At 46.0% G+C, this 27,382-nt stretch overlaps 14 protein-coding genes across 14 annotated transcripts; 6 read left to right on the top strand and 8 right to left on the bottom strand.

Moving 5' to 3' along the window:
* Nucleotides 1-14: 14 nt before the first annotated feature.
* MCYG_03234 (protein transport protein SEC24) lies at nucleotides 15-3,067 on the top strand (the record flags this gene model as incomplete). The annotated part of the gene is made up of 5 exons (XM_002847682.1): nucleotides 15-57; nucleotides 87-616; nucleotides 682-2,328; nucleotides 2,405-2,974; nucleotides 3,056-3,067. 5 exons carry the CDS (start codon nucleotides 15-17, stop codon nucleotides 3,065-3,067), a joined length of 2,802 nt encoding a protein of 933 aa, XP_002847728.1.
* A 332-nt stretch (nucleotides 3,068-3,399) lies between these two features.
* On the bottom strand, nucleotides 3,400-3,801 carry MCYG_03233 (uncharacterized protein; the record flags this gene model as incomplete). The annotated part of the gene is made up of 1 exon (XM_002847681.1): nucleotides 3,400-3,801. One exon carries the CDS (start codon nucleotides 3,799-3,801, stop codon nucleotides 3,400-3,402), a length of 402 nt encoding a protein of 133 aa, XP_002847727.1.
* Nucleotides 3,802-3,902: 101 nt separating this feature from the next.
* MCYG_03232 (uncharacterized protein) lies at nucleotides 3,903-4,529 on the bottom strand (the record flags this gene model as incomplete). The annotated part of the gene is made up of 1 exon (XM_002847680.1): nucleotides 3,903-4,529. The coding sequence occupies one exon, from the start codon at nucleotides 4,527-4,529 to the stop codon at nucleotides 3,903-3,905; it is 627 nt and encodes a 208-aa protein (XP_002847726.1).
* Nucleotides 4,530-6,170: 1,641 nt separating this feature from the next.
* MCYG_03231 (mitogen-activated protein kinase) lies at nucleotides 6,171-7,513 on the top strand (the record flags this gene model as incomplete). The annotated part of the gene is made up of 5 exons (XM_002847679.1): nucleotides 6,171-6,290; nucleotides 6,354-6,549; nucleotides 6,606-6,987; nucleotides 7,054-7,401; nucleotides 7,485-7,513. The coding sequence occupies 5 exons, from the start codon at nucleotides 6,181-6,183 to the stop codon at nucleotides 7,511-7,513; spliced, it is 1,065 nt and encodes a 354-aa protein (XP_002847725.1).
* Nucleotides 7,514-7,897: 384 nt separating this feature from the next.
* Nucleotides 7,898-9,018, bottom strand: MCYG_03230 (uroporphyrinogen-III synthase; the record flags this gene model as incomplete). Its single annotated transcript, XM_002847678.1, has 2 exons — nucleotides 7,898-8,670; nucleotides 8,748-9,018. The coding sequence occupies 2 exons, from the start codon at nucleotides 9,016-9,018 to the stop codon at nucleotides 7,898-7,900; spliced, it is 1,044 nt and encodes a 347-aa protein (XP_002847724.1).
* Nucleotides 9,019-9,401: 383 nt separating this feature from the next.
* Nucleotides 9,402-10,992, bottom strand: MCYG_03229 (NADH-ubiquinone oxidoreductase 40 kDa subunit; the record flags this gene model as incomplete). Its single annotated transcript, XM_002847677.1, has 7 exons — nucleotides 9,402-9,500; nucleotides 9,566-9,901; nucleotides 9,954-10,254; nucleotides 10,310-10,401; nucleotides 10,454-10,548; nucleotides 10,611-10,673; nucleotides 10,755-10,992. 7 exons carry the CDS (start codon nucleotides 10,990-10,992, stop codon nucleotides 9,402-9,404), a joined length of 1,224 nt encoding a protein of 407 aa, XP_002847723.1.
* A 532-nt stretch (nucleotides 10,993-11,524) lies between these two features.
* Nucleotides 11,525-12,522, bottom strand: MCYG_03228 (uncharacterized protein; the record flags this gene model as incomplete). The annotated part of the gene is made up of 6 exons (XM_002847676.1): nucleotides 11,525-11,711; nucleotides 11,749-11,913; nucleotides 11,961-12,040; nucleotides 12,068-12,169; nucleotides 12,209-12,252; nucleotides 12,324-12,522. 6 exons carry the CDS (start codon nucleotides 12,520-12,522, stop codon nucleotides 11,525-11,527), a joined length of 777 nt encoding a protein of 258 aa, XP_002847722.1.
* Nucleotides 12,523-12,586: 64 nt separating this feature from the next.
* Nucleotides 12,587-14,227, bottom strand: MCYG_03227 (conserved hypothetical protein; the record flags this gene model as incomplete). The annotated part of the gene is made up of 7 exons (XM_002847675.1): nucleotides 12,587-12,991; nucleotides 13,080-13,209; nucleotides 13,395-13,449; nucleotides 13,514-13,650; nucleotides 13,727-13,898; nucleotides 13,961-13,988; nucleotides 14,066-14,227. 7 exons carry the CDS (start codon nucleotides 14,225-14,227, stop codon nucleotides 12,587-12,589), a joined length of 1,089 nt encoding a protein of 362 aa, XP_002847721.1.
* A 1,263-nt stretch (nucleotides 14,228-15,490) lies between these two features.
* Nucleotides 15,491-17,669, top strand: MCYG_03226 (choline dehydrogenase; the record flags this gene model as incomplete). The annotated part of the gene is made up of 6 exons (XM_002847674.1): nucleotides 15,491-15,537; nucleotides 15,595-15,714; nucleotides 15,777-15,993; nucleotides 16,114-16,653; nucleotides 16,765-17,362; nucleotides 17,438-17,669. The coding sequence occupies 6 exons, from the start codon at nucleotides 15,491-15,493 to the stop codon at nucleotides 17,638-17,640; spliced, it is 1,725 nt and encodes a 574-aa protein (XP_002847720.1).
* A 154-nt stretch (nucleotides 17,670-17,823) lies between these two features.
* On the bottom strand, nucleotides 17,824-18,667 carry MCYG_03225 (conserved hypothetical protein; the record flags this gene model as incomplete). Its single annotated transcript, XM_002847673.1, has 3 exons — nucleotides 17,824-18,321; nucleotides 18,376-18,547; nucleotides 18,633-18,667. 3 exons carry the CDS (start codon nucleotides 18,665-18,667, stop codon nucleotides 17,824-17,826), a joined length of 705 nt encoding a protein of 234 aa, XP_002847719.1.
* Nucleotides 18,668-19,386: 719 nt separating this feature from the next.
* Nucleotides 19,387-20,653, top strand: MCYG_03224 (26S proteasome non-ATPase regulatory subunit 13; the record flags this gene model as incomplete). Its single annotated transcript, XM_002847672.1, has 3 exons — nucleotides 19,387-19,654; nucleotides 19,716-19,951; nucleotides 20,012-20,653. 3 exons carry the CDS (start codon nucleotides 19,387-19,389, stop codon nucleotides 20,651-20,653), a joined length of 1,146 nt encoding a protein of 381 aa, XP_002847718.1.
* Nucleotides 20,654-21,074: 421 nt separating this feature from the next.
* Nucleotides 21,075-23,266, bottom strand: MCYG_03223 (rhomboid protein 2; the record flags this gene model as incomplete). The annotated part of the gene is made up of 5 exons (XM_002847671.1): nucleotides 21,075-21,617; nucleotides 21,677-22,542; nucleotides 22,613-22,851; nucleotides 22,932-23,187; nucleotides 23,254-23,266. The coding sequence occupies 5 exons, from the start codon at nucleotides 23,264-23,266 to the stop codon at nucleotides 21,075-21,077; spliced, it is 1,917 nt and encodes a 638-aa protein (XP_002847717.1).
* A 1,068-nt stretch (nucleotides 23,267-24,334) lies between these two features.
* Nucleotides 24,335-24,874, top strand: MCYG_03222 (uncharacterized protein; the record flags this gene model as incomplete). Its single annotated transcript, XM_002847670.1, has 3 exons — nucleotides 24,335-24,388; nucleotides 24,454-24,660; nucleotides 24,770-24,874. The coding sequence occupies 3 exons, from the start codon at nucleotides 24,335-24,337 to the stop codon at nucleotides 24,872-24,874; spliced, it is 366 nt and encodes a 121-aa protein (XP_002847716.1).
* A 1,095-nt stretch (nucleotides 24,875-25,969) lies between these two features.
* Nucleotides 25,970-26,996, top strand: MCYG_03221 (parasitic phase-specific protein PSP-1; the record flags this gene model as incomplete). Its single annotated transcript, XM_002847669.1, has 2 exons — nucleotides 25,970-26,269; nucleotides 26,355-26,996. The coding sequence occupies 2 exons, from the start codon at nucleotides 25,970-25,972 to the stop codon at nucleotides 26,994-26,996; spliced, it is 942 nt and encodes a 313-aa protein (XP_002847715.1).
* Between the last annotated feature and the right edge of the window lie 386 nt (nucleotides 26,997-27,382).

Genomic DNA, 27,382 nt, shown 5'->3' with positions numbered 1-27,382 from the left:
GTTTATCAGTATAAATGGCAGCTCCGCAGGGAAATTACCCTCGTCCGGGTCAAGAGGGCTATGGTCAGCAAACCCCCCAGATACAGACAAGACACACACCCCTGGCAGCAGCAGCAAGACCCCAACTCACACAGTCCTAGGAGCTCCTGGTGTACCCAATGCGCCTCCGCAGGATAGTGCGCATGCTCCGGCACCCTCCCATGGCCGAAAGAAACGTGCATACGCCAACCAGGCATTCGATTTCGGTGTTGGTGCCAACGCTGCCCTAAATCAGGGAGGTGAAAGCTATGGGTATCCAGCTACTCAACAGCCACAGGGGTATTCTCAGGGAGTCCCTTATCCAGGCCAGCAGCCGGCCCAGGCACCAGCTGCAAACTATCCTGGCACAGATGCCGGTTATCAAGCACCCGCTCCCACGTACCCTCCTCCGCCAGGCCCAGGTATCGCACAGGTAACGCAGCAGATGGGACAGATGAGCATGGGAGACCAACACCAGCAGCCCGGAATGCAGCGACCAATGCAGCTTAATCAGCTCTACCCGACTGATCTGCTCACACAACCATTCAATGTTGCTGAACTCGAATACCCGCCGCCTCCAATTGTTCTTCCTCCAAATGTAAGTGAAAGAATCTACGCCTGTATAACAATGTAGATTACCGGTTTAATATGTCATGATACTAGACCAGCGTCACACCTTCGCCGAATGCCAATTGTCCCGCAAAATACGTTCGATCTACACTCAATGCTGTTCCAACGACTAATTCTCTCCTGAAGAAATCCCGTCTTCCGTTTGCGCTTGTCATCCAACCATACGCGTCTCTCCATGACTCCGAGGATGAAATCCCAGTTGTGTCGGACCAGGTTATTTCCCGGTGTCGACGCTGTCGTTCGTACATCAACCCATTCGTCACCTTCCTCGACCACGGCCACCGCTGGAGGTGTAACATGTGCAGCCTGACCAACGATGTACCACAGGCGTTCGATTGGGACGCTGCTGCACAAAAAGCGCTGGATAGATGGCAGAGACCAGACCTTAACCACGCAGTGGTGGAGTTTGTAGCCCCCCAGGAATACATGGTCCGACCACCGCAACCATTAGTCTACCTCTTCCTGATCGATGTCAGCTATGCGTCGGTTACTAGCGGACTGCTGGCAACCGCCGCACGGTGCATTCGAGAAAGTCTCGACCGGATACCAAATGCAGACCGTCGAACTAGGATCGGCTTTATAGCGGTAGACTCTAGTCTCCATTACTTCACCATTCCTCGTGATGGGTCAGAGAGCTCTGAGCCAAACATGCTTGTCGTTAGCGACTTGGATGAACCGTTCATGCCTATCCCCGGGGAGCTTTTGATAACTTTAGCCGAATCCCGAGAAAACGTTGAGACTTTCCTGGATAAACTGCAAGAGATGTTCCAAAACACCCAAAATCCTGGGTCTGCTATGGGATCCGCACTCCGAGCAGGCCATCAGCTTATTGGACCCGTTGGCGGTAAACTTACTGTTTTGACTGCCTCACTGCCGAATATGGGATATGGTAGCCTGGAGATGAGAGAAGATAAAAAGGTTCTCGGCACAAGTAAAGAAAGTAGCTTGCTACAGACCGCCAGCAGCTTCTACAAGAGCTTTGCTGTTGAATGCTCTAAACAGCAGATATCCGTCGACATGTTCTTGTTCTCTTCTCAATACCAGGATGTTGCCTCTCTGAGCAACCTACCTAGATACACTGGTGGCCAAACATACTTTTACCCAGGCTGGAATGCCGCCAGGAGCGAGGATGCCATTAAATTTGCCAAAGAATTCTCTGACTACCTGTCCGCCGAGATTGGGCTCGAAGCTGTCCTTCGTGTGCGCGCAACCACTGGTCTACGTATGAACACATTCTACGGAAACTTCTTCAACAGGAGTTCGGATCTTTGTGCTTTCCCTGCCTTCCCTCGCGACCAAGCATACGTCGTAGAGGTTGCCATTGATGAGACTGTTACCAGGCCTGTCGTTTGTCTGCAAACCGCTGTTTTGCATACGACGTGCAACGGCGAACGAAGAATTAGGGTTCTGACTTTAGCTCTACCCACTACTCAGAATCTGGCTGATGTGTATGCCTCTGCAGACCAGTGCGCTATCACAACCTACTTCAGCCATAAGGCTGTTGAGCGTACTCTCGGAGGTGGCCTAGACCAGGCTCGCGATGCCTTGCAGGCCAAAATTATAGAGCTACTCTCTACATACAGAAAAGAATTGGCGGGTGGCAGCGTTGGCGGTGGTGGTTTGCAGTTCCCTGCGAACTTGCGTGGATTGCCTATCTTATTTTTAGCAATGATGAAGAACGTAAGTAGATCTTTGACCCATGCCGTTAATTTGAAAGTTCTCTGGATATAACCTGTTGTACTAACGAACATGAAAGCTTGGTCTTCGAAAATCCGCACAAATACCTACAGATATGAGATCTGCTGCTCTCTGCCTTCTTTCTACTCTTCCTCTTCCTCTCCTTATCCAGTACATTTACCCCAAAATGTACTCTCTCCATGACATGCCTGATGATGCAGGTATCCCCCACGAGGAAACAGGAGAAATTGTGCTCCCACCCTTGACAAACCTTTCATCTGAACGACTTGCGCCGCATGGAATGTATCTGATCGATGATGGCCAGACTCAGTTCTTGTGGATTGGCCGTGATGCAGTCCCGCAACTTATTAATGATGTATTCGGGCTCAGTGACAAGTCTCTCCTAAGAGTTGGCAAACAGTTCTTGCCAGAAACTGAGAACGACTTCAATGAACGCGTCAGAGCAGTCATCAACAAGAGCCGAGACACCCTATCACGCGGGGTGGGAAGTATTATTGCACCACACCTATATGTTGTAAAAGAAGATGGTGAACCAGGCTTAAGGTTATGGGCACAATCAATGATGGTGGAAGACCGAGCAGATCAGAGTGTCAGTTTACAGCAGTGGATGGGTTTATTGAGAGAGAAAGTAAGCTTTCCCCTTTTCCCTATTCTTTCGGGTATATATCAGACCGCTTTTATGAATATAACTAACATGTCTCCTCTATAGGTTATCCAGTAAACGCATATTAGTACTAGACAGGTTGGTTTTCACTGTCCTTTTTGTCTGTTACTTCAATTGTTAATGCCAAATAATAATGTGCGAGGATTAGTTTCAAACGCTAAAATATAAGATCTTCTTTGGTGCATCCAGCCTCTAAATTTTTGATTAAGGTACTATGTTGGTTGTATTATGAACTGTGCTTACTGTGTATAAGGAAGGTCTACTTCTTTGGAGGCTTAACATTCTAGTAGAATGATGACAACAGATAGGTCTTTGGTTGGTACATTTATGCCTTTGATGCAGCGGACATAGTTTTCTCCCCAGCCTAACTACATTTTAACATCTAGCGGTCAAACACAATATTGGCGAATTTCAAAAGCCCCGGTGCGGCCAATACATTCTACCGGAAATGCTCCTCGATCCTCTACTTTATTTTGAGCGTGAAGATCAACTATCGCCTTACTCACCATGAAATCTGTTGTTCCGGGGGGGAAAATAATATCGTTCGCTCGAGCAAACCATTCTTGCTGCAAGAAGTCGACTTCCCACTCTCGTACACGGCGCCTCCAGTCAGACATCTCCTTTAATCTCTTTGCCTTGTTCATGGTGATCCAAGATAACTGCTCGTTTCGTAGCCTCTTTATTTCGCGGATGATCGCTTCTCTGGACGACCATTGTTCCTCAAGCTGGACGTGCTCCTTAGAAACAGGGATGCCCCTGCTGTCTCTGAAAAATAAACAATCTGCTTTCATCGAGACAGAGAAAGACGGCGTCGTTGGGGTACCAGATGTCGGTATAGTCTCCTGTCTTCTTGTTCTTCCTTGCGCATGGAAGGGCGCTATCGTTTGTAATGCTAACATAGGTCATGTAGTCTGGTTGCTCTTCTTGTTTTGGCTGAAGGGGTGGAATGCCGTTTTTGGAGACCACGGCTGGCATCAATGCGTACCTGGATTTGGGAGAAGCGTAGGAGGTGGCCAGGCTCAAAGTTGTCGTTGGTAGTAGGAGGCTGCTGAGAGCCAAACCGAAGAGGTGCTTCTTGCTGGGCCCTAGATAGGCCTGCATTCAGCATAGCACTTGCCCTCAGGTTCATGGTATCAGTATTTTCACGCGTTCTTAGCTGTCCAATTTCAAGGTACGCCTCATTAGGCTCGTTGTTGGGATCGGATGCTCCACCTTCACCTTCAGGTAGAGCTGGGTTTCTGCAGAAGTGTTGCTGAGGCAAAGGGCGCGGAAAGTCAGTCATTTCCATTCCACGGACAAATTGGTACCCCCTGGCTGCATTTTGAAAGGATATATTGGATTCAAGCAAGGGACGGGTATCATTGGGGCCACGCTTGTTAAATGCCGACGGTAGGTCGCGAATCTCCTGGGGAAGAGTTGGCAAGATGTCATCTAGTATCGCTGGTGGAAGACGATCCCAAACGTCGACAAGCTTCTCCTGCAAGCCGCTTGGGCGCGTAGGTCGGTCTTTCTGCTCCATCCGCTGTTTAGTAGTAGGCTGAGCGGGTGGGATATGTCACTAGATGCTGCGGTCTCGAGCGTGTAAAGAGATCGAAAGTGAGACATGGTCAGAGCAAAAGTTCTTTCAGACGCAAGGCGAAGCCTTTAAAGAGTAAAGTACTCTGTACATGGTCAATATGTAAACTGAGATACTTCATGGTCTTTGGCGCGGCCTCTTCATATCCGGGCTCAGGTAGCAGCAACCTCACCATCAATAATGATACGACCAGATATCTGCAGGCGCGAAGAAACCCCCAATGACGGGTATCCGGGATGAATAGCAGGCTGATATCATGCTATTACATGGATTATTATATGGAAGAACTAGAACCCATTGGCAGTGTCGGTTAGCAGGGCAGAGTCGACAAGTGTATATACAGTATAGCCGACCCTATAAATAAACCATCTCCGTCGAATGATATGGCTGAAGACGTCTTTGTCATTGCATGGCAGATGTATACATGCTGCAACCAGCTATTTATATGTAACCAACCCCCTTTTTCGACCGGGATGTTTTGGCGTTTGAGAAAGCGCCTGTTTAGCCGCCGGTTTCACGAGGGGCGCAGCTCGACGGCATATTCACGTTAGTTAATAGAGACGGCCTCTCCCTCTCTCCCGTCTCTTGTCTCTCCGTCTTCTTCTCATTCTCCATCTCAGTCAGCTTCTCTCTCTCTGGGTTCTTCGCTCGAGTCTTGCCTGCGCCTCCTTTTTTGCTTCTTCTCCTTGCTACTCCGGCCTTGTAAGCTTTACCCCTCAATCAATCACATTTCATCACATCTTGGGCGAAAAAAACCCCCCTGACCTTGTTGTCTTCCCCTTGTACATCTTAAGAGGCAGAGAGATATTACGCGGATAAGATACATCTGCTCTGCTCTCCGTCCCGCTTTGGTGTTCCCGTGGGCCGCTGTTGACTTTTTGCGGTCTCTGTTTGGGCTTGTTTAGTGCCGTCCGCGGAAGTTGTTATCAATATTGACATCCGCTCAGAGTCAAGCTGTTTACCAGCCACCCCCATCGAACGACCAAACCAGACAACAAACACCGTCGAAATAAAGAAACGGACCTATCTTGCCTCGTCTGTCCTGCTCCATCCGTTGGTTTTATTCGGTCTATCTGGAGGAGAGGGCTTCACAGATCGAAGATTATCACCCCGCGCTGAGATCAGACGGTACGTTAAACCGCCTATATTTCGATTCTACACTCGGCGGACGGTCAAGTTCTGCTTGCACTGGATAGGTGGAGACATACAAGGGTTACGGCCAGACTCTTCTGCCCAGATGTAAGTTATTAGTGATGTTTGGCCGTTTGGACTGGTGTTATTCGAGTTCCTGGTGCATTATTGAATAGCGCTCATCCCTTTATTCATGGAAGACTGACAATGGGCTATTATGTGCAGATTATCTTATTCCACCCTCTTTTTACCTTTCGTCTCTTCCAAACTACAGGCTTGAAGACATACTCTGCCTGTGGTATCTTCTACAAACCGTGTCTCTAATATCTGCTCTGTCTGGACAGCTTCTCTCGCCCTTACCACAGATACAACATCTAGCTGTTGAACCCGAATCTACAGTTCTTATACCTACCATTACAAGCAGAGATCCAGGGCATCCTGCTACTCCAGACCCAGAGACACCATGGTCCAACCACCAGCTCCCAACGGGGGTTCGAGAAAGATATCGTTCAACGTCTCCGACCAGTATGATATCCAGGATGTGATCGGTGAAGGAGCTTACGGAATTGTCTGGTATCTTGCTGCCTGTCACCATACATTCTCTTATGTCTGTGTCTAACTCAGCTGCGTGCGTAGCTCCGCTGTGCATAAGCCATCTGGTCAGAAAGTTGCCATCAAGAAGATCACCCCATTCGACCATTCCATGTTCTGTCTCCGTACCTTACGGGAGATGAAGCTACTACGGTACTTCAACCATGAGAATATTATCTCCATTCTTGATATTCAAAAACCCCGCAACTTCGAGAGTTTCACCGAAGTGTATCTCATCCAGGTACGGCTTGTTCACCCGAGAAGAGTTGTTGCATGTTTTAATTAACACTGCCACAGGAACTGATGGAAACTGATATGCACCGAGTTATCCGTACCCAAGACCTATCTGACGACCACTGCCAGTACTTTATTTACCAGACTCTACGAGCTCTAAAGGCCATGCATTCTGCCAATGTGCTTCACCGCGATCTCAAACCGTCTAACTTGTTACTCAATGCAAACTGTGACCTGAAAGTCTGTGACTTCGGCCTTGCTCGTTCTGCCGCATCAACAGACGATAACTCTGGGTTTATGACTGAATATGTTGCTACGCGCTGGTATCGCGCCCCAGAAATTATGCTGACATTTAAGGAATACACAAAAGCCATCGATGTTTGGAGTGTGGGTTGTATTCTTGCCGAAATGCTGAGCGGCAAGCCCCTCTTCCCTGGAAAGGATTGTATACATGCCCTTGTTCTCCCAAAAATCCATTATCCTCCCAAGGACAACTGCTAACAGTACATAGACCACCACCAGTTAACTCTTATCCTGGATGTTCTTGGAACTCCAACGATGGAAGATTACTACGGAATCAAATCTCGCCGTGCACGAGAATATATCCGCTCTCTACCTTTCAAGAAGAAGATTCCGCTCAAGGCGATGTTCCCCAAGACTTCTGATCTGGCATTGGATTTGTTGGAGAAGCTTCTTGCTTTTAACCCCGTTAAGCGAATCTCTGTTGAAGATGCACTACGCCACCCTTATTTGGAACCTTATCATGATCCAGAGGATGAACCGTCTGCGGACCCCATCCCCGAGGAGTTCTTCGACTTTGATAAGAATAAAGACACGCTGAGTAAGGAGCAGCTCAAAGGTATGTAATACACTCCCTATAGCAGATTAACCGTTCTTCTATTTATATCGTACAATTAGCTAACATGTGACGGCTATTCTCAGTGCTTATCTTCGAAGAAATTATGCGGTAGAATGTGTTTTCTCATCTCTTTTTTCCACCTTATTTTGCTATATTTAACAATCTCTACGCTTCTGTTTTCTAACCCCCTCTTTTTTGTTCAAATATTTAAAAAAAATGAGGGAGTGCACGCAGCATGCTATTCAAGGTATAAATGGCTGGGCCTAGGGAATCCCCCTATCTTTGACAGTAGCCTCTATTATTGCAGTTTTGAATCAAGGTTTAAATATTTGAAATTTGTCTGCCTGTTCTATAGACAGTAGAATGTTGTGTACCTTGTGAGATACCAACCGCTTAAACAGTAGCTTGAAGCCTGCTCCCGCCCACTTCTAGTAAATATATCTAGGTAGGCACTTATGCGTTTATTATTATACCCTATCCAATGAAAACATTTAGGTCATCCGTCTTGTATTTTAGACAGCCCTTTCCACTGATCTATAATAGGTTGAATTCCTTCTCCTAATCCCTCAGGTGAAGGCTTCTCAGCACACACATCCGGCTGGATGCCAAAGTTGCAAACCAGATGGTCTCTTGTTGTCGGGCCGATGGTTGCAATCCGATAATCAAAATTCATCCACGTTCTCGATGTCTTCCCTATCCTGGACGGTTGTACCGGCCCTTTACCTCCTTCTGGTTGTCGGTTATCTTCTTCTCTTCTGTCATTTCCCAGTAGCCCCAGGTGCCGTAGCATTACCTCACAGCCAGAGGGCGAAAACACCACAACCCATATTAAAGGCTTATGCAAGCACTTATCCTTAGCATCCATGTGAGCAATTGCCTGTTCTTCCTTTTCAAGAGCCATTACAAAATCTTGTCCAAAAGATTCCATAACGCCAGTCTCATACACAACCATTGTGTCAACTCCAATGCGTTCTTCCGGGTCGACAGACGGAGACATGAGTGTTCTCGGTATGATATCACGGTGTTGTTCACCAACTAGGAAGAGAAGCGGTAGCTTTTCTTTTTTATTATCCTCTGATATTTGTGTTCGTAGGCTGTTATAATGGGAGAGTATAAGGCTGGCAAGCTTCTCTCCGGTACCGGCATTTTCACCTATAACTTGGGAATGCGGGAAGTAGGCATCGCATAGCGACTTAAGTGATCTATGTGTCGCTGGACCAACAGAATAAAACACTAGAGAGTGGGAGAGGTTCACGGTACTATTTCCTACTGGTATTAAACGTGCTTTCATTAGTTACAATTTCAAACCCAGCAGCCTACTTGGGAACAAAGATGCCGTGACTTACTTCCTACCTCATCCTGTATCATCTTCGAGAACCCTTCAACGGCTCTCTGGCTTGTAAATATTATTCCACCATATGTTTCGACCATTTCTCCAGAGAGAATTAGGTCTCTAACTTTTTGTAGGTTATTGTGGTTGAACTTGTGTTCGAAGACTGGAATAAAGCAGGGCCTATAGCCTCTTGAGGGCGAGAAGTATTCTGCGTAGCCATCGTGAGGAATAGATTTAGTTTTCAGGAAATATATAGGAATCTCCCGGGTAAGTGACAGAGACATGGTTGAAAGGTGATATACTTGAAGTCAGGGCGATCCTATATTGTAGATGCTGTAGGCTCAATTAAATGTTAGCGGCGCTATCGCGCTTACATAGCTAGATATTGGATTATATACGCCACCTATCTATATACAGGCCTCTGATGATACCACGCGGCGGCACTTTTCGGTTGCCGCAGACAAAGGCAGACGATTAGCTATATAAGCCAGGGAGAAAGAATCCATGTCCGATTGCGCTAGTCTACTAGAAAGGTCGCTTCGACTATTGTAGAAGCGAATTGGAATATGCAAGTTACAAGATAAGGAAATAGAAGAACGTCAAGTCGACACTGTGTGTACATACATAAAAGATCTAAAAGAAAAGAAATGAATAGTATAATACTAGTTTATTGGGAGTCCAGAACATGGAGGTATTTCCTCTCCTCCTTAAGCTCGCGCTCGGTGGCCGGTGGTAGATCCGCATACTGGGAACTCCTGTACCCAAGCTATAATTGGAAGTTAGTACTTAGATACCTTAGGTGGCGTTAGGTGGGTTTCAGGGGGTGCATACCAAGTAATGGAATGTGAGAGTGCTGAGGTCAGTTGGTTCAATGCCCAGATCCTTGAAGGTTTTAGCTGTTGGGTCGATGTGCTGGTCAATGAATTCTCTTTCCACTTCGTCCGCAGAGGTAATTGGCCACCAAAGCAGCTTGTTCAGCCAGTAGGCAGCGGGCTTCATGATGGTCTTTGGAATATTGACGTGTCGGCGCTTCTTGATTATTTCACGGTCAACGAGCTCGGAAATTTCCTTGGTGGAGTAGTTCTTTGGGCCGTAGAGCTCAAAGGTTTGAGCAGTAGTCCATTCTTCCATTAGCATGAGCTCGAGGGCTCGGCCAACGTCAATGGCCTATGATACAATTAGAAGGAGCTCGCAGGGCTGGTTTAAGAAGGAAACTTACATGGACTGGCCAGTATCTTTCCTGCATGTGATTCGATGTAAAGATATTCGTTACTCCGGCAAGCCTATGCAGAAGTCTATCCTCAAACCCGAACATTGGGGCCGGCCTCACAATGGTAGTCTCTGGGAAAATGGATCTTGCAACATTTTCACCCTGGGCCTTAGTCCTGAAGAATTCAGAGGGAGAGTCGAGGCTCGCGTTATACGAGGAAACATGAACATATCGGTCAACGTCATATTTCGCGACCGATTCGACAATGCGTTCAGTACCTTCGACATGGATATCTTCATAAGAGAAGTTCCTACAACGATGTTAATATTTCGAGGCCCGCCGTCGGAATGAACATGGAATCTTACTTGGTGGGATAGTTTCGGCCGATCAAGTTGTAAACGATATCGGAATGGCGTACGCTCTCCTCGATCGATTGGGTGTTACGAAGGTCATATTCCTAAGATATCGTTCAGCAAACGGTATATCTCATGGCCTTTTGGGGGCTATACCATGAAAACAACTCTTCCCAGGTCACCGGTCACTTTCAGGTGACGTTTTGTCATCTCCTCTCGGTATGGTACGATAACAGTGCATCCCTGGCGAGCTATAAACCCCGAAATCAGCCAACACGGTCATTGCAGCGTGTACACAGCATTTATCCCATACCCAGCCTGTTCACAATGTAACGTCCCAAGAAGCCTGTTGCGCCAAAAACGGTAGCGGTGTGGCCTAGGAAAGTGAATAATCTTTAGAATCTACAGCCGGCCAATTGCATATAAGTGGACTGCAGAAATACCTCCGAGAGATGACCTGTTGGTAATGTCAACGTTAGCAATATGTCCGGCTTCCCACTTGCCATTGACGCCACGCCGGAGCCCACCAGTACATACCGTCCACCCTGCACCTTGATAATTGGAGATCCGGTTCGAGTAATGAAGACATCCTGTATGTTCCTGCGCTGGATATGAGGTTGAGCTCGAACCGGAGTCGATAGTGGGAGGGCGGCCTTGGAGCTCAAGGCGCTCTGCACGGCGCGGCACTTTTGCATGGTAACCCCAGTCAATGAACCATTTAACGCCCGTTGAGAGCAAATAGTTCACCACGGACTCGAGCAGGTCGAGAGAGCTGAGATATCAGGGAGGCCGGTTCGATCTTGATGGTTGTTCACTCAAAAGTTGATAAATTGGTTGTTTGATGGTGAGAGTCTTGAAGCCGGCGCGCTAAACTGGATGCGGCGAGATGCTCCCGCCGCTTTTAAGGTCGCTTTATCCAATCGGGAGACAAGAATTACATTCTTTTTTTCGTCTGCATCTACAGAGAACTTGCAGGATAGAACACCGCAACGCGAAGTCTACACCAGAAAGATAGAGAAGCATCAAAAACAAGGAGCATGCATCATCATCTGCAGAGAAGACAAGCATTATGGTTAGCTTGGTATATATATAACGGTATCGTACTCAAGCAGATCGGGGGTTTGTTACCGGTTCTTGATGATATCGGTACAGAGCAAGAGTCTTACGTGTCGCTAGATGAAAGATACTGATTTCTGGACATACAGGCTCTTACAACTGACCACTGTTTCAAAGCGGAGGAGATCTTTTCCGAGGTGTCGGAGGATGATTCCCATTGCAGTCAAATAAGATGGATGCAGTGGAACGTATCGCCAGAGCGCTGCTATTTCTGTCAGATGGCCTGCAGGCACCCCATATAGCATAATCACAATCAATGCTTAAATCGATGCACGGTTGAGAAAAGATAAACAAGAGGCTACCCTCTCTTGGTTTAAAGGTGAAAACTTTCATACCTTAAGATCAAATTTCCAGGATCCAATACCAGGGGCAGACAGCCATATTCCAGGAGTAATCTGCACGCGAAAAGTATTAGGTTAAGGTTCCTCTTCAGCCTAACCTCTCCGCTGGGTTCTATGCGTTTTGTGTAATCCCAGGCAGCTGGGAATTCATACCTGATTCTCATCGATCAGTCAATGCATAAACCCAACTTACTTTGGATCGAAGCCCGTTTCTACAGGTAGTGCTACCATCAGCCAATATCTGGTTATTTGGGTGGGGTGGGGGTCCGGATAGTCTGCCTGTAGCCTGGGGTGAAAGTTAACTAATTGGTGCGCTTCTGGCTTTTATAAAAGTTAAGGCTCTTATATGAACTATCAAATAGGCAAATGTGATATTCGCTGCAGCAGTAGTAAGGTGGCGAACAAAGACTTGAGACTGCAAGTAGGCAACTTTATGGATAAGTTATTAATACACGTTATATACATACATTGTACGTAGAACCGAACAAAATAGTAATGCTAGTAGATATTAAATAAATGCATCCAATATATCAACGCAGAATGACACCAAGCAAATTTCGCTTAATCACGATCAATATTTGTTAATAATGCCGACCGACCATTCGAAATATATCCAATAAAACCTATAATCACCATATATCCCTCCATCCAAGCTAGCATGCCGGCTAGACATAATAAAAATGAATAAACCCGCCCTTGGCCACCCAAAAAAAGAGAAAATGCAGACTCCAAAGTAAACCTGTGGTACTCCGTACACCGCTGAACCATAGCCAACGCCGTGCTTCCCAAGAGCTAAAACAAGAGTCCTTTTTGTTACAAAGGTGGTAGAGAATCATGGCCCATGCACATGGTTGACCTCCAAGGGTTTAGAAGGAGTAACATCATAAGTTGTGGTTACTTTTATGCCCCCATGCGCTGGGTCGTTGATCTCCAGGGACTGGTTCCCCGTAGAAGAAGTGGTCCCACGTCCGTTGCTAGAAACCTGGGTAGCAAATCCCATTTGTGCTTGGTTATAGGGAAGAGATAATTCTTCGCTACAGTGGTCATCAGCGGTCCTGAGAACGGACAACTGATCAAATCTACTCCTTGGCACTTTGCTGAGTTGATAGCTGCTCGTGGTATTGGAAGATTGATTCTCGCTATCTTTAGGTGAAGAGTCGTCGCTAGTGATAGTCCAAGCTCTAGGGCTGAATATTGGCTTTATGCACGGCGCATTTATAGCAAGAATGGCAACAAACTAGAGGTATATGAAAACCACAAGTAAGTTTTCAACCATTCGCGATAGTTGGGCCTGAACAAGGCATGGAAACGAGGATAGAACATACACTTTCTCGAATAGCCCAGATGGTGCTGATGTTGATACCATGGATGGACTGTATGGACAAGATACAACGAAGGAGAGTTGCAGCCATGATAAACACACCTCCGCAGAGTAGGAGCCCAATTATAAGTTTTCTATATATGCGAGTTAGTTTCAAGACCTTGGTTGTTGGAAGTATATCACAGCTTGCCTTGCCAGCGGTATCCTAACTCTGACTAGAAGAGGTAATGGGATCGAGAGGAGAAGCATGTCGGTACTAACAACAGAAGTTTAGTTTGCGTTTACCCCGAAAAGAGTCCTTGTCTTTCAGGGGACCAACAGTAAGTTTGTTGTAGCTACCGCAATATAGTTTGGGATACCCAAGGTACATATATCTACATTTCATCGCAGTTAGCCATCCTAGACCTCGTATATGAGCTTTTTGGGGAACGCATTTACCTCCAGGGTCTGGATTGACCTGCCAATTCTTCTCGATAGGGCGACAGTGTGAAAGAATGGTGATCATGCTTATTGCATATGTACATGCACATATTATGGCAGCAATCTTCACCATGCTCTCCTTGTATAGACCAATCCTGCAGGTGAGTTTCAGCTATCTGGCCATAATAGAGATCTCGGGGAAATGGGGGAACATGGAGGAGGCCAGCGTACGTCAACCGGGCATAAAAGAATAGCATGCATGCTTTAAGGGACCAGATGAGAGTCGTATACATCAGCCAGCCGGCAAGATTGCATTTTGTGCCAAATTCCAGCCTTGCGATATCGTCCGGTGAAAGAGCAGCTCGTTGGGCATCTGTTAAGCCGATGTTGGTTCCCGTTTGCCCTGTATGATGACTTAGTCCATGAAATATGAATAGTAGAGTAGGTTATCCTCATTCTTCATACCTATTAGCTCCAGCATGGCAAGCTCCCCCTAGCTTGACAAGTTAATACTTCCATCCTGATCCTGGGAGAAGAAGAATGCCTGGTCTTCCAAGAGTCAAAACTAACCGACCACAGCAGCAACACCAGAATGATAACGAAATCGTCTCCATGCCAGTTCCAACGCACGATTTTCAAACGAGCACCTATTCGTAGCAAGATGACAGCTACTCCGATCCCGTATTCCGTCCATGCCTCATTCTTAAACGGCGTTGACTTTGAATCCCACATTTTAATCTCTGGTTCAATATAACCTCGACAAACAGACTGTGACTTGATGGACCGGTAAGGCTCCTCCTTCTCATTGTCCAGGTGTCTGACTTTTTTCGAACAGTTAACCTGTCCGGCTCACGCATATGAAGGCCATGATCCGTTTGCACATAAGGTAAATAGGCGGCCGTGTCATGATTGTGGAGGCTGGCATATTTTATATATTAAACTGACCACAGCCGTGCTTTGACTGACTGGTACACGGGAAGAGCAGCTCAGCTGCTCTCGCACGGAGTATACTATGTACGTACAACGAATACTATGTACATGAGAGGCTTCTCCTGCCAGCAACCTTAACCTTGCCTGAACCCACAGCGGCAACCCGAGCTATTTAGTGGCGAGGGCCCAGAGCGTCCCCATAAGTTGAACGAGTGGAGGGCATTAACTGCTATGAGAGTGGGAGGCAAAACGACAAGAGATGGATATTTACCGTGTCAGATTAGACACAGACAGATCGCTGATCGATCGCTGAAGACAGGTGTCTTTCTCCTTTACCCCTTGGGGGCAAAAGGGGACAACATCGCAAACAACGCGAATGTCAGAGCCGGTTAAGATATTATTATATTGGGGCTCTTCCTGCAAGACGTGCAGCTACTGTGTGAAGATGAACAGCGAAAATATGATCAGTACAGAGTTGCCTCGGACTCAACCTGACTCGGGCTAGTCAGAGTAACAAAAAGCAAATGTTAGAGGAAGCTGAATGCTGGCCATTGGCCGGCAGCATAAGCGGAAGCAAAAAACATCTTGCTGATCCATTAAATGGAATGATACTTACATAGTAGTATCGATTGCTTGCAGGACTGCACACTAACCGATATTTGTTGTTTAGCGATTCAAATTGGCTAAAGAACGCCAACCGTCTGAAGCCACTCGCGAACACGTCTCCTCTCTATCATAGCACCACCACAGAATACGAGATACACAAAGTGGCACATTGGAGAAACGGGGTCGATCTCCCTCTGCTAGTTCCGATAGTCAGATGGGTACCATTTCTGGGGTACCACCACTACTCTCTTCACATGGTAGAGCCAACAGAGACCTAGCGGTGGGCCAATCAACAGACCCTCCGCTGGTGATTAAGAGATCTCAAGTGGGCTTGCTAGTGGGGTGAACGCTGAATCTTCAGAAATCGATCTAGCGAGGTTGAATCTCTTCATATGAAACCTGCGGAAGCAGAGGCCATTTGAGAATTATCCGACGTTTTTACGCTACAAAGTACCAATCATGAGTGCCACACAAGGGACCTTGTCTTACGACTATATCATATGCGGGTAGGCAAGGCTATTAACCAGAATATATCTGATGGAGTGCTGACAGTTCTTGTCTAGGGGAGGCACGTCAGGCTGCGTTGTCGCTGCACGGCTTGCAGAGGACCCCGATGTCAAGGTCTTGCTTCTGGAAGCGGGGCCAGATAGTGCAGATATAGAAAACGTCCATATGGTGGGAGGGTGTGTAGAGCCTGCCATGTGTTCCTTGTGCAATAGTGCCTGCATACTAACAAGACCCTTAGCTGGTCTAACAACTTTGACTCGGAGACGGACTGGAATATCATTACCAATCCGATGCCGGGCGTGGATGGTAGAGAAGTGAAACTAAGCAGAGGACGGTTCCTCGGTGGCTGCAGTGGATGCAATGGCACGCTGTGCATTCGTGGATGCAAACAAGACTATGATGATTGGGGACTTGAGGGTTGGAGCGGAGAGGAGTTCTTCAAGTGCATGTCAAAGGTGTGGCCTACCCAGACTCCGCCTCATTTCCTGGAAGGGTGAAAAAAAGGAGACAAAGAAGATAAAAAGAAAAAGAAAGAAAAAGAAAACTGACGCTGATCAATAATTATATGGGATAAGGCGGAAACATTTCATCCCAAGCCATGGCTGGAAAGCGTGGAGGGCGCTCATGGAACCTCTGGGCCTATCCACACCGAACCGCATGACCTTACCCCGATATCAAAGCGGATTATGGACTCATTTATATCCAAGGGCATGCCATACCATGGGGATATATTCTCAACCGGCGATGTGCCCCATGGCTGCGGCCACGTTGTGAGAACCGTGTATAAGGGGCTCAGATCGATGGCGGCGGACTACCTTACAAAAGATAACCGCAAGGATAACATAACCATTCTGTGCAATACATCCGTAGACAAGGTCATCATCGAACCCCACGAAGGCGGCTTTTTAGCAAAAGGGGTCGCAGCCATTTCAAATGTCGACCGAACCCGTCATACGTTCTACGCAACTAGGGAAGTTATTGTTAGTGGTGGTTCCTATTGCAGCCCTGCTATCCTTTTGCGATCTGGAATCGGACCACAAGAAGAGCTAGACAAACATGGCATTGGTTGCAAAATCAACCTCCCTGGGGTTGGCAAGAATCTAATGGACCATCTTGTAAGTAGCGCAACCGAACCTGGCGGAAAAAAAGAAAATATACACTGCTTATATATATGCCACATGTTGATCCTCAACTGCTTTCCAAGCCACCCGCTAAACATTTATTAGATTGTAGCCATTTTTTATGAAACTGAGGAAGGGCTAACAACTGACCATCTTGCCTATCACGAAGGTGCTTTTCAGAAATCATACACCGAGTGGAAAGAAAAAAAGTCTGGCTTCCTGTCGTCCTTTCCATTTGGATCCTTTGCTTTCGCCCGTATCGATGATCTCTTAGCGGATGTGCCGGCCTGGAAAAATGCGCCCCGTAAAGAAGGGAGAGACCCGATGGGGCTCACTCCACGTCAGCCAAATATCGAACTTTTCAACACAGAATGCTACGGTGGGCCGAAGCAATATAACTTATACCCAACGGATAAACATGCCTTTTCCCTTATTGCTGAGCTCTTTGGTCCTAGATCTCGTGGGTCCGTGACATTGAAGTCTGCAGACCCCCTTGACCCACCAGCCGTCGACTGCAACTACCTTGATGACCCGCTGGATATGCTTGTAATCACCGAGGCCTGTAGATTTGGTAATGAGATCATGACGGAAGGGCTCGGGACTAAGGATATTATAAAGGGTTCTTGGCCTCCAGAGCTTAAGCATCATACCTTCAAGACAAGAGAGGAATGGATACCCTATGTCAAGGAGCATGGAACAACTTGTAAGCCATATATATATATCTAACCCATCACCACCGCTGCAGATTAAAATAATGCTAACTCTGTGTTTGACACAGGCTACCATCCTGGCGGAACATGCGCCATGGGCAAGTCGGACAATCCAAATGCTGTACTTGATGAGAAACTGCGTGTACGAGGCGTAACCGGCTTGAGGGTTGCTGATTGCAGTGTCATGCCTCTCTTGCATGGCGGCCACAACCAGATGCCTGCCTACGGAATTGGCGAGAAATGCGCAGAGATCATTAAGAGTGGAAACTAGACTGAGGGGAATCACTCACCGCGCCATAGGTGATTGTTACCGAAATTTGGAGTGTCAATTTTATGGACGAGCAAAATAGTAAACAGAAGATTGGCTACAGAGTAGATATAAAATAAAATTGGGAGGATAATTTCACATTTGCAATTTCGTAGGTGTCGGACTAGGCGGCGCGCCTCCAAATAACTAGCTCTTTAGTATGTCAATCTTGGTCCGTTCCCCTCGAGCAATAAAATAACGCATCTCCTTGGGAGGCTTTCCGTGCATGACCCCTTTCTCTGGTAACAAATAATCAAACCCATTCCCTACTCCAGCCTCTTCAAATTTATGCCTTAGACCAGGGCCAAAGCCGGAAGCAGTGATTCCATCTTCAATTTTCAGTGTGTGCTCTGTGAAATCCAGTACAACCAAAATTCCACCTGCTGCAAGCCTTTTGACTAATCTCTTTAATGCGAGGTCTGGAGCCTCAAAGTGATGAAGAGCAAATCCAATGATGATGAGATCGAAGTTGAAGTATTCTGGCCTTGAGAATTCCTCAGAAGGGGTGTCTGATAATAGATTCCCCTTCTTGGCAAACATCTTATCTGCTGGAAAGCCCAAAGCAGCAATGTTTTTGTTGTATTCTGCCACCATGTTTTGAGATATATCTATTCCGATAACCTCCGAAACATGGGGTAGTAATGTCTATGTAAGAGCAATTAACAAGGTTTCTTCATTTATATAGATAGAGTGTCATACTCGCGTCATGAAGCCTGCACCACATGCATAGTCTAGCATTCGAAATTGTTTCATGTTGTTGTTGGAAGTATCACCCCATTGTGGGCAGATCCACTTGTAACGGTCTCCAACCTCTTTGCCAATAATTTGAAGAGCCTCTTTGAATTGACTTTCATATTTAGAAGCAGCAGCACTGATATGTCATTAGTACATATTTCCGATAGAGAACGTATCTCTATCAACTGTATAGGGCGCAACAGTTGCATGGGAATTCTTACTCAAAGTTCACCTCGTTTTTTGCAGCTATGTCCATCTCTGTTTATTGTTGCAAGCTTCACTAGAAAGCGTGATAGAGAAAGGTTCGAAGGTTCGGGGAAAGAATTTCATAAATATGATAACTTGAGATTTGAGCAAAGGAGTAAAATCCACAGCACCAAGCAGTTACTTATATAGATTCACCATATTCTAGGCTCTAGTATATATCCTGGCGTTCTTAGGCTTCATATCCAGTGAGTCATGCCCTTGTCGTGCCATGGAGATTGAACACGGCTTCGGACACATTCTCGGACACATATTTTGGTGATCTTCGGACACATTAGGACCAGTCGGCGACATGCTTGGGTGAAATCAGTATAGCCAAAGGGAGGATATGCATCTGCACGCTGATCCTGCTTCATCAGCGAAGGATGAAGCCTGACGTGTGCTGTTGTTGAAGATGTAGTTTCTGATATCCTGAAATGAAGTTAAGCGATGACTAATCAATAACCGCTTACTCAGCCAAGCTTTCCTGCTACGGTTGAGCGCAGGGACCACTCAAGCTCTGATGCTAAACTTCAAGTTCGACCTTCTTGTTGACGCCGGCGACAGAAACAAACCATCTCCGTCCAGCTGTTTCGATAGTAATTATCAGGGGTTAAGACAGCCTCCGAAAACAACTAAACCTTTGCTTATCGACCAGCCTTCTTTTTTTCCGCGACCGCTTTGCCCGTTAATAGTCCAATTTCGTTCCGCCAAACCCACCAACTGGTCACCATGCAGGTTGACAAGATCCCAGATTTTCTCGCGGAGAAACGAGGGGAAGCTCTTGACGAATCTCAATCACTGCTTTTACAGGTTGAAGATTTCTGGGAACGAAAACTATGGCACCAGCTCACAAACGCTCTGATAGAGTACTTTTGTCTACCAGAAAGTGCACCCCAGAGGCTGTCGTTCTTCAAGAACTTCATTCTTACCTTCGCGGACAAGATAAATCAGCTCAAGTTTGTAACTCTGGGACTTATGGCGTCAACACAATGCAGCGGTTTGTAGCCCGTTACTTGAAGCAAGGCTGGATTTGATCGCTAATAGATTTCGATGGCCAGATGACCAAGAACGACTCTCCTTTTTAGCTTCGTTAGCAAACAAAGTCGATAAACCAGAGTCAAAGGATGCGCATGTGTATGCTATCGCAGATGTTGCGAGCGTCAAGCTACGGCTGAAGGACTTTGAAGGGGCACGAAAGGATCTTGATGCTTCGCAGGCTGTATTGGACATGTTTGATTCGGTTGAGAACGTAGTGCACGCAGCGTTTTACAAAGTCAATGCAGACTATTACCATGTAAGCGATGGTAGGTTTCTATTTGAAAAGGTACATTGTTACTGACGTCCTATGTTTCAGGCTAAACTTGAATTTGCTTCATACTACAAAAATGCCCTCCTTTACCTAGCGTGCATCGACCTGCAATCTCTGGCACCAGAACACCGTGTTGCCAGGGCATACGATCTGAGCGTTGCAGCTCTGGTCTCTGATACTATTTACAACTTTGGTGAATTACTTCTTCACCCTGTCCTAGATGAGCTAAAGGACACACCCCATGCCTGGCTTCGTGAGCTACTTATGGCTTTTAACCGGGGCGATTTGAGCGCATATGATGTTCTGGCTGTCAACATGGATAAAAACCAATTACTCCAACGACATAAGGTATTTTTATACCAGAAGATATCCCTTGCAGCACTCACCGAAATGGTTTTCCGACGACCACCACACAACAGAAGCATGACGTTTGCTGCTATATCAGAGGAGACCAAAGTTCAACCTAATGAAATCGAACATCTAATAATGAAAGCGCTGAGCCTCGGCCTCCTAAAGGGTACGATTGACCAAGTTGCACAGATAGCACACATCCACTGGGTGCAGCCAAAGGTTCTGGACATGAGTCAGATCGAGGGAATGCGGACAAGGCTACGTGAATGGGATGCTGGGGTTAACCAACTCGGCCACTGGATTGAAAGTGTAGGAAAGGACGTCTGGGCTGCATAGATCCTCATCGCTTGTCATGTACCTTTAACTACATCTTAGCTGGGTAATAGACCGAAGAATTCAACGATCCCCACTACCGTTAGATCTGCCATTGGATGTTTGCTATTGTCTTTCTCATGCTATTTCTCTCAGCAATTCACGGAAGTGTTATATAAAGAATCCAATGATTAGAGGCCTAGGGGACACCCCTAATTCTAGCGTTGGTGTATTATGAATTAACCCTCACAAAGACAATTCTCTACTTTAACAATTAAGACTTCATTGTAGTTTCACAGGTTAGAACCACATCTACCAGCCAACTATGTATGGAAATTGAACAACTACGCTAGCTCTCCCACTATAACTGGGGATTTAACCCAGACAATGGTATAATATCAAGGTATACGCATTAGCAACCATTACTATAGCTCCGTTCTAGTAGTTATAGAATTGATGAAAAATTTAACACATAGCCTGTGAGCCATGCCGGCCACCATATGCACCAAATCGCAACTTGAGTCCACATTCCCCAGACGTTCCATCCAAATGCTGCTTCAGATAGAACAAGTTCGACGGAGATGCCATTGGCTAAGCATATGCCAAGGAGTAACGCCATGGGGGAAAGAAGATTGAGAAGCAAAATCCCAAATGCAGTTTTTATTACAAGGACGGACCTTGCAGTAATTTCCGCCTCTGTCTGTACACGCTTAACTTTAGAATCTTGCGTTGGCTTAGATACCGGATGGGAAGGCTCTATGTAGCCGATAAAAGTGAGCGGAGTGCAGATGAGACCTAGGAGCAGGGACAGAGAGAAGTTAAGTGTTGCAAGGGCGGAGAGGAATAATCCTAGGAGTACAAGAGAGAAGGACTTGGCGAGAATGAACTGTTGGGTCGTTGGTCGTAGGAAGCGAACCACGAGCACAGCTATAACGAGGGGGATCGCGATGTTTGACACAGCGAAAATGTATGCTGCATAGGATAGAAACTAAAATAGGTTAGCTCAGCGCGAGATTATTACCGTTTTACGGTGTAGCATGCACATACCTGGCGAGGAAGACTATTGAAAGCGTATAACGGAATCGCCCCAAGGAAATGTAGCCCTAACACTAGAGCCAGTGGGAGTGATAGGTGCCTCTCTACAGCACCGTTGCTTCCGTCAACAGCAATGGTAGTAGAGCCTCGTTTTTCTTTATTCAATTTGGAATTGTCGGTAAGGGAAGCTGAGAGTAAGTCCGAGGTTGTATTTATAGTCCGGCGTCCACTCTTAAGCCATAGACCGATTGCCATAATCGTAAAGTTGCCTGCAATTAGCATTGCGCTAGGAAGATAAGTTCCAATGCTGACGAAGCGTTTCGAATGCATAAGCAGATAGAAGAAGAAGCTTTGATGGAAATGCTCAAGGAGGTTATTGATACTGCGAACAAGGCCCTCTATCGATCTTCCGAGCGCCATTTCATCTTCCCATCCCTGGCCAATAGTCTGAAACGTGATTGCGTCGATATGGTACGGAATAAAGCTGCTATGGACTCCAGCAGCATGACCAAGTCCCTGACGAACCATACCTTTAAGCATAGTCTGGAGGCGTTTCCGGTACTTATTATCATGGTTCCACACATGCTGCAAGTCAACAGGAATACCCATCTGGCCTCGGGCTATAGCAATGGCAGTGTTGAATAAATCCAGATTTGGTAGTTGTCCATTAACACCATCGTAGAGGATATGTAACGATTCAAATCTGTGATTCTGAGGGTGCTCGAATGCAATGGCGCCTTGTATGGCGCCGCTCTTGAGTGGTAGTGACTGAACTGATGGTGGATGCATGTCATGGTAAGCATCAACCCAAGCCTGGGCTCCCGACTTGCTATCCGGGGTGATTAAGAAAATGATATCCTTCGACCATAAAGACCATCCTGATTAAGCCAGTTTGGGTTAGCCAGACATTACTCAAAAGAATTATATAATACTAATTAGGGAACTGACTCTTAAAGTATCGTGCTAGTGTCAATGCTAATGCAACACCATGGAGGTTAAGCTCCCCATCAACTGTCTTCCAAGCTGCTACAAGAACAATTGCTTCAGTTCCATCTCCACGAGGGGCATGGATGACACTGTACACATTTTGCCCAGTATGTATGTTCCCGGAAGATTGATATTCGTAGTTTTGCGTAGCAACTTTTAATCCCGATTCTCGAAATACCGACTGGAGCTTCTCTGACACGCTATATTGTTAAATTAGCTCATTATTTTCTTCAACCGAGAAGAGCTCCACAAGAGTCTCGATAGTCACGGCGTAACATACAAGGTATAGTCAAGGTCTTTCACGGTGTCAAGCTCCTGTCGGTATGCGCGAAATATATTCTGCTCACTGCCAGCAAAGTATGTGTGCACCTGACCAGGGAGAAGAGCGTTTTCCGAGATGTATGTTTCTCGCGAGTATTCATTCAGGGGAAGGAGGAGAAGCCATATCACCCCGACAAGAACGAGAAGCACTGAGATATAGGGTGGAAGCTTGTACAGAGGCCGCGGGTCATGGCGGAGCTTCGCGACCAAAGTTGCTGTTGGTTGTAATAATTTGGTTAACTTGTGAAACTCATAATGAGCCAATGCCAACTTCTACTCACATATTAATGCCATGAGGGACTAGCCTTTCATGGGTTGCCTCCAATGAGTTCCATAAGTATAGCTCGTATGTGATCGAGGAGAAAGTGGTGTTTTTTCTTTCTCCTGTGTCCACCAACATCTAATACTTATCTATTCTCTTGATCGATGGAGTTGATAAATAGTTGTTCACGTGACCAATGCCAAGATATAATTTTGTGTTCCCCTTTTTTTCTCTCTTCTCCAACGTCAGCTTTTTCATCTTCTCATCTCCGCCGCACACCGTGGAATTATGGAAGGGTGAGGCGGTTTTTCGAAGACTTGCATGTAGTTCTCCTATCCAAAGCTACAAATTTAGCCTATAAGGCTTGCTCGGGCGAGTGAGAATAAATACAACCGGCAATTTGCGTAACATGAGGACCCCTTATAGCACATGCTATAATGGATGCAGCGAATTTATTATTATTTCTGTCCGCCATACTGGGTACAGTGGAATATATACCCTATTTTGATGCGCGATAGTACTGGCTCCCCAGTTGCAAGTTGTATGAGTACTCGCTTGTCAAATGCAAAACAAGAATTAAAGGGAATGGTTATCGTTTGTACCTCAATCGCCGGAACCTACTGATATATGGATATGGACAATCGATAACGTGTAACTTCCTCAGCATACTGTGTGAAATTGATTGCAGTGGTGTACTAACCCCACTGACATCTGCTGTCTGTTTTTTGCTCTGTGCAGTGGCTATTACAAAGGAATTGACTATTTGCTATTTACCATATGGCAACTAACGCCGGATTTGTGGATCTCAAAAGCCGTCGCGATAATACGGCCCTATGCAGGGCTCATTTATATGCGCCTGGTAAATTGAATCTTCGTCCTAGAGAAATGAGAAAGTGAGAATATGACCAAATATGAAGGAACATACGGTTCACTGCGCTTTACAGGACATAAGGAGCTAGATGAGGGAAGATGCAAGACTTGATTCTGAGGATCGATTATAAAAGGGCATCTCCAACCTACCAAAGCCTTCGATTCTGGTTTATTGCAATTTAAGACCCGAAGCTAATCCCCAACAATCTTAACCTTCCACCGCAGAAAATATGGAGTTCATGAAGGTTTTTTTCGTCGCCTTTCTTTTCTCTGCAGGCCTCCTGGTAGGTAAATATAGCCAAGACACTGGCCTGCTTAATAATAAAATGGGAACTGACATCTATTATAGGCTATGGCGAACCCAATTGAGGGGACTATTGCCACAAGTTCGATGATATACACTGGCCCAATTGCACCAGGGGGAAAGAATATGACACTTGAAGGCACAGCGGAACAGATTTATTATCAGATTCTCAAACTAAACCCTACTTACCGCCCAGAAGACTTTTTGACCCCTGCTACGAACACTAGATTTAAGTTAGAGGGACGGGGAAGGGTAAGCGCTAATACCCCTATAGATAAGAAGAAAATTTATATTGCTCTAATATGATGTCGAATGGGTTTCTAATACGAGATACAAAGTCACAAATAATTTGTGACCCTAGCGGCACATCAAGGGCATGGCGCGGCAAAATTCAAGAGGGCATCTCCTACCTAAGACGTGTCCCCCAATCCGGACACTGCAGGGTTCAAGGAAATCGATCTTGTAATAGAATTAGCTGATCCTGGGATAGCGCTATCTTTCTTTGCAATGATGTGAGTATCAGCTTGGGCTTCTTCACAAAAATAATAGACTAATATATCAGTAGAATCCGTATTGGATTGAACGGCCCTGTCCTCTTTTTGGTGATTACGCTGAGGGGATTTTACGCCAATGCCAAAGCTCTATCCCTAAGGTTGCAGGCCAGCAATTCGATACCGAAAACTTCAATATTCTGGTAAAATTTGATAAATGCTAGCTGGTGACGTAACTAGAGTAGGGGCTGTTTTGAAAAGCTTTCGTGACGTGGAGTTGCATTATTGTGCAGGTAAATAGCGAAAGGGTAAATCATTCTATCCTAGTATGCTCTGCGAGATTCCACAATAGCATGTTGCTGGGCTACGATAATCGGTTGAAGTTAGAATAATGATATCACTCTTTATTGCAAAATTGAGGCTGAAGAATGGCTCGCGTACGTAATTGGCGAATGGAGGATTCGGGCTTAGACCAATATCGCTATGTTTGCGAATGATAAATAGGGCTGTTAGAGGTCTTATTGAATCCTTCGGGCCGATAACAAAAATAGAGGCAAAAATAATGTTGCAGCCTTTTATACGAACTCCCGCAGGCATGCATGGGTTTTGGTTTTATCTTCTTCACATCACCTTTCCTCTGCATTCGGCAGGCTACCCATAACGAGGCCACGAATGAGTATACGTTGGCTGCCAAATTTAACTACCCTGGGAATTCGGCGCAAAAGAGCACCTACTTCTCATTCGGCTATGCTGGATTAACCTGGATTCATAACGCTACTGCTGAATCAGCCCCTGGTGATGCAGGGGCTTGTACAGGCGGGTGTCGACATCCAATGCATTGCCTCGATTGTCCCTGTCTGTCCTGCTAGAATCCTTCCCGGTATTGGCTACGGAGGATAGGAGGGTTTGTTTCAGGAGTCTTGTCAGTAGGTATATAAATCTCAAGTAGAGCAGCAGTAATGGATAACAAACAGAGCGGTTCTCCTTCACATTACCTTCGCACGATAACTCCGTTACAGAATCGATTGGACATTTATTTCGAATTCTATCTATAATTCCTCTACTCCAGCATGTCTGGTATCCTTTCAATGGCAATTGCAGCCATCGCAGGCCGTGATGAAATGTTCGATAGGGAGCTTTGTACCTTTGACATATGTGACATCTCCATATCCTGGTATAAATACCGACCATCTCTGCCAGCGAATGCGGCATTTGCTGCTCTGTTCTTTATATCTGCCGTCATCTTCCTTATACAGGGAGTGGTAACGAGACGGTTCATTGGCTTCACCATCGCCATGGTGTTAGGGACCATAGGCGAAACGATTGGATATGTCGGCAGAATATTGATGTGGAATAATCCATGGAAACAGGTATGCCATCTCCATTTCTCTATCCCAATGAAAATATTTGCTCAGAAAAGAATGGAAGGGTGGATAACTGACCTAAATGTAAAAGATTCCATTTATGATCCAAATATGCTGCCTTACACTCGCACCCGCATTCCTAGCAGCGGGTATATACCTTACCTTGTCCCGAATCGTGACGGTTTTTGGCGCAGAGAACTCCCGTATACGTCCACTATGGTATCCCCGAATCTTTATCCCTTGCGACATCATGGCACTGGCACTCCAAGGTGCTGGTGGCGGGATTTCCAGCACGGCCGGAGATGATGACCGGTCACAAGCTGACCTGGGCAAAAATATCATGATCGCCGGTCTGATCATCCAGGTCGTCACTTTGACTATCTTCATGGCTCTTGCTGCTGACTTTGCCTTTCGTACCCAAAGCCGCATTCGTGCTTTGGGCAACGCCGCACTTGATTCAAGCTATTCTCATCTTCGCGCGTCGTCACAGTTCAAGCTTTTCCTTTTGGCCCTATCTGCGTCAACAGTTTGCATATATGTGCGAAGTATCTATCGCATTGCAGAGCTGTCTGAAGGATGGGACGGGCCACTGCTATCTAACGAAGGCCTCTTCATCGGGATGGAGAGCGTTTTTGTTGTGGTTTCTGTGTTGATATTGAATGCATTCCACCCTAGCAGGTGCTTCAAAGCTGGGTATGATGGCAAAACGGAGAAGGCTATCGATAGCCAGTGAAGGCGAAGCGTCTGGCCCAAGTTAACTCATAGTTCACTATCATTCGTCGTTGTTTAAAGATATAGAGTGTTTCTTTTAAGCGAGTATATGGATGCTATTTAGTTAGAATTAATTTTCTGTTTCACATCGTATACTCTGAAAAATTTTCAGGAACCAATTCCAGTTGTTGATATCAGAAACTAACGATCAGCCTCACATACAAGGTTGGGCATGAAGGCTGGATTATATAATAGGAATTATCTAATAACGGAATAATTATATTCCGTGAGACAGCCGTTTAGGTAAACCTAAAACATAACTCTAAAACTCTAAAACTTCACCCAAAAATGTTGAAACAAAGAATCGAGAAGATACGTCAAGTCTCTGCTATTCCTTATCACTGTCTA

The sequence above is a fragment of the Microsporum canis genome, genomic scaffold, assembly GCF_000151145.1.
Source record: "Microsporum canis CBS 113480 supercont1.3 genomic scaffold, whole genome shotgun sequence".
Classification (NCBI taxonomy): domain Eukaryota; kingdom Fungi; phylum Ascomycota; class Eurotiomycetes; order Onygenales; family Arthrodermataceae; genus Microsporum; species Microsporum canis.
Note: the sequence above shows the minus strand (reverse complement) of the source record. Positions and strands in the feature narration are given on the sequence as shown.